General features: G+C 57.2%; 1 protein-coding gene across 1 annotated transcript; it reads left to right on the top strand.

Moving 5' to 3' along the window:
* Nucleotides 1-365: 365 nt before the first annotated feature.
* MPC1L (mitochondrial pyruvate carrier 1 like) lies at nucleotides 366-1,307 on the top strand. Its single transcript, XM_072615153.1, has one exon. The coding sequence runs from the start codon at nucleotides 628-630 to the stop codon at nucleotides 1,027-1,029; it is 402 nt and encodes a 133-aa protein (XP_072471254.1). The 5' UTR covers nucleotides 366-627; the 3' UTR covers nucleotides 1,030-1,307.
* Nucleotides 1,308-1,542: the final 235 nt, after the last annotated feature.

Genomic DNA, 1,542 nt, shown 5'->3' with positions numbered 1-1,542 from the left:
TTTGTGTATTTTGTTAAATACATACATATAAAGTTATCTAAAACTCTTCATTGTAGAAGTCCTTCTCTGCAAGGGAAAATTGTCTGGGACTTCTGAAAATCCTCTCTTCTCACTCTGCTTATATATCTTTAAATATATTTATGTAAAGTGATGTATATTTGCAGAAAGAGTTACATCAAATATATTCACACAATATATGAACATATTTTTCTATCTTAATTTTTATTTAAATGGTGGGAGTCTATCACTTTAAGGGAGGACGGGCTCAGGCTGGGCGTGGGGCCAGTCCTCCAATCGCAGCCCTGCGCGGCCCTTTTTCCCTGGGGCCCTCTCTAGGGGGCGCTGTGGTTTCCCGGAGACCATCGAGTTGACTTGTTGACGCTCTTCCTTTCCCTGCACCCACCGCGGGCGCCGTTGAGGCTGCGTGCGCATCCTGTGGAGGCGGGAAGAGGGAAAGCTGGGAAGCCGCGAGGCCGCGAGGCCCCGGAGCCGGAGAGCAGCGGCCGTTTGTGGGGCCCGGCGGAGGAGGCGGCACCGGTGGCCTCGGGGGAACCCCTCCCTTCCCGCAGATTTCGCCCGGGGGGCCTCGTCGGGAGAAGGAGCGGGAGGCGGGCGGGACAAAACAAGATGCTGCAGGCCTTCCTGGGCGTGCTCTTCCAGAAGGCCAAGGCCTACGTGCGCACCAAGGAGTTCCAGGACTACGTGAGGAGCACGCACTTCTGGGGCCCCGTGGCCAACTGGGGCCTGCCGCTGGCCGCCTTCAAGGACATGAAGGCGTCGCCCGAAATCATCAGCGGCCGCATGACGCTGGCGCTCCTCATCTACTCGCTGGCCTTCATGCGCTTCGCCTACCGCGTGCAGCCCCGCAACTGGCTGCTGTTCTCGTGCCACGGCACCAACGTGCTGGCGCAGAGCCTGCAGGCCCGGCGCTACCTGCAGTACCGCCGGGGCACCTACCCCAAGACGGAGTGCGTCTGCCCGCCGGCGGCCGCGCCTGCGCCTGCGCCTGGGCCTGGGCCTGCTCAGTAGGCCGCGCCCCGCCCCCTCCGGCGCCCCGCCCCGCCCCCCACGCTGGGGGCCGCGTGCCTCGAACCTCGTGGCGGCTAGCCCCATTATATCCTCACCTCCCCCTTTTTTAAAAGCTTTTTTTTTTTTAATGAAAAAAAGAAAGATTAGAAGTTTGTGTGGGACTGACTTTTCAAAACATCCCTTCTCCAAAAAAGAGATCGTTCCTGAGAATCTCCTGGGTTTTCCATCCTCGGTCCGTAACACATTATTAGTTAATTAAAAAGAAAGGAAAAAGCTCAGTGGGGTCGTGGTTATCTTTACGTACGAGGACGTTGCCGTCATCTTCAGCGTGGCTATCGTCATGATTTCCTGTAAAGAGGACGCCCTCTGCCCGGGAGGCCGGCAAAGATGAGTGGACGCAGGTAACAGAGGAAAGGTTTGGGGTCAGAGCTTCCGAACGGGATGGTGAGAACGAACCGGGTGGAGCAGGGGGTTCTGGGTGGGCCTGGGCACTCCCTGCTTTTCCTTCTCTGA

This window comes from Notamacropus eugenii, chromosome 5 (assembly GCF_028372415.1).
Source record: "Notamacropus eugenii isolate mMacEug1 chromosome 5, mMacEug1.pri_v2, whole genome shotgun sequence".
Lineage (NCBI taxonomy): Eukaryota > Metazoa > Chordata > Mammalia > Diprotodontia > Macropodidae > Notamacropus > Notamacropus eugenii.
This window is presented reverse-complemented; position numbering and strand designations above follow the sequence as displayed.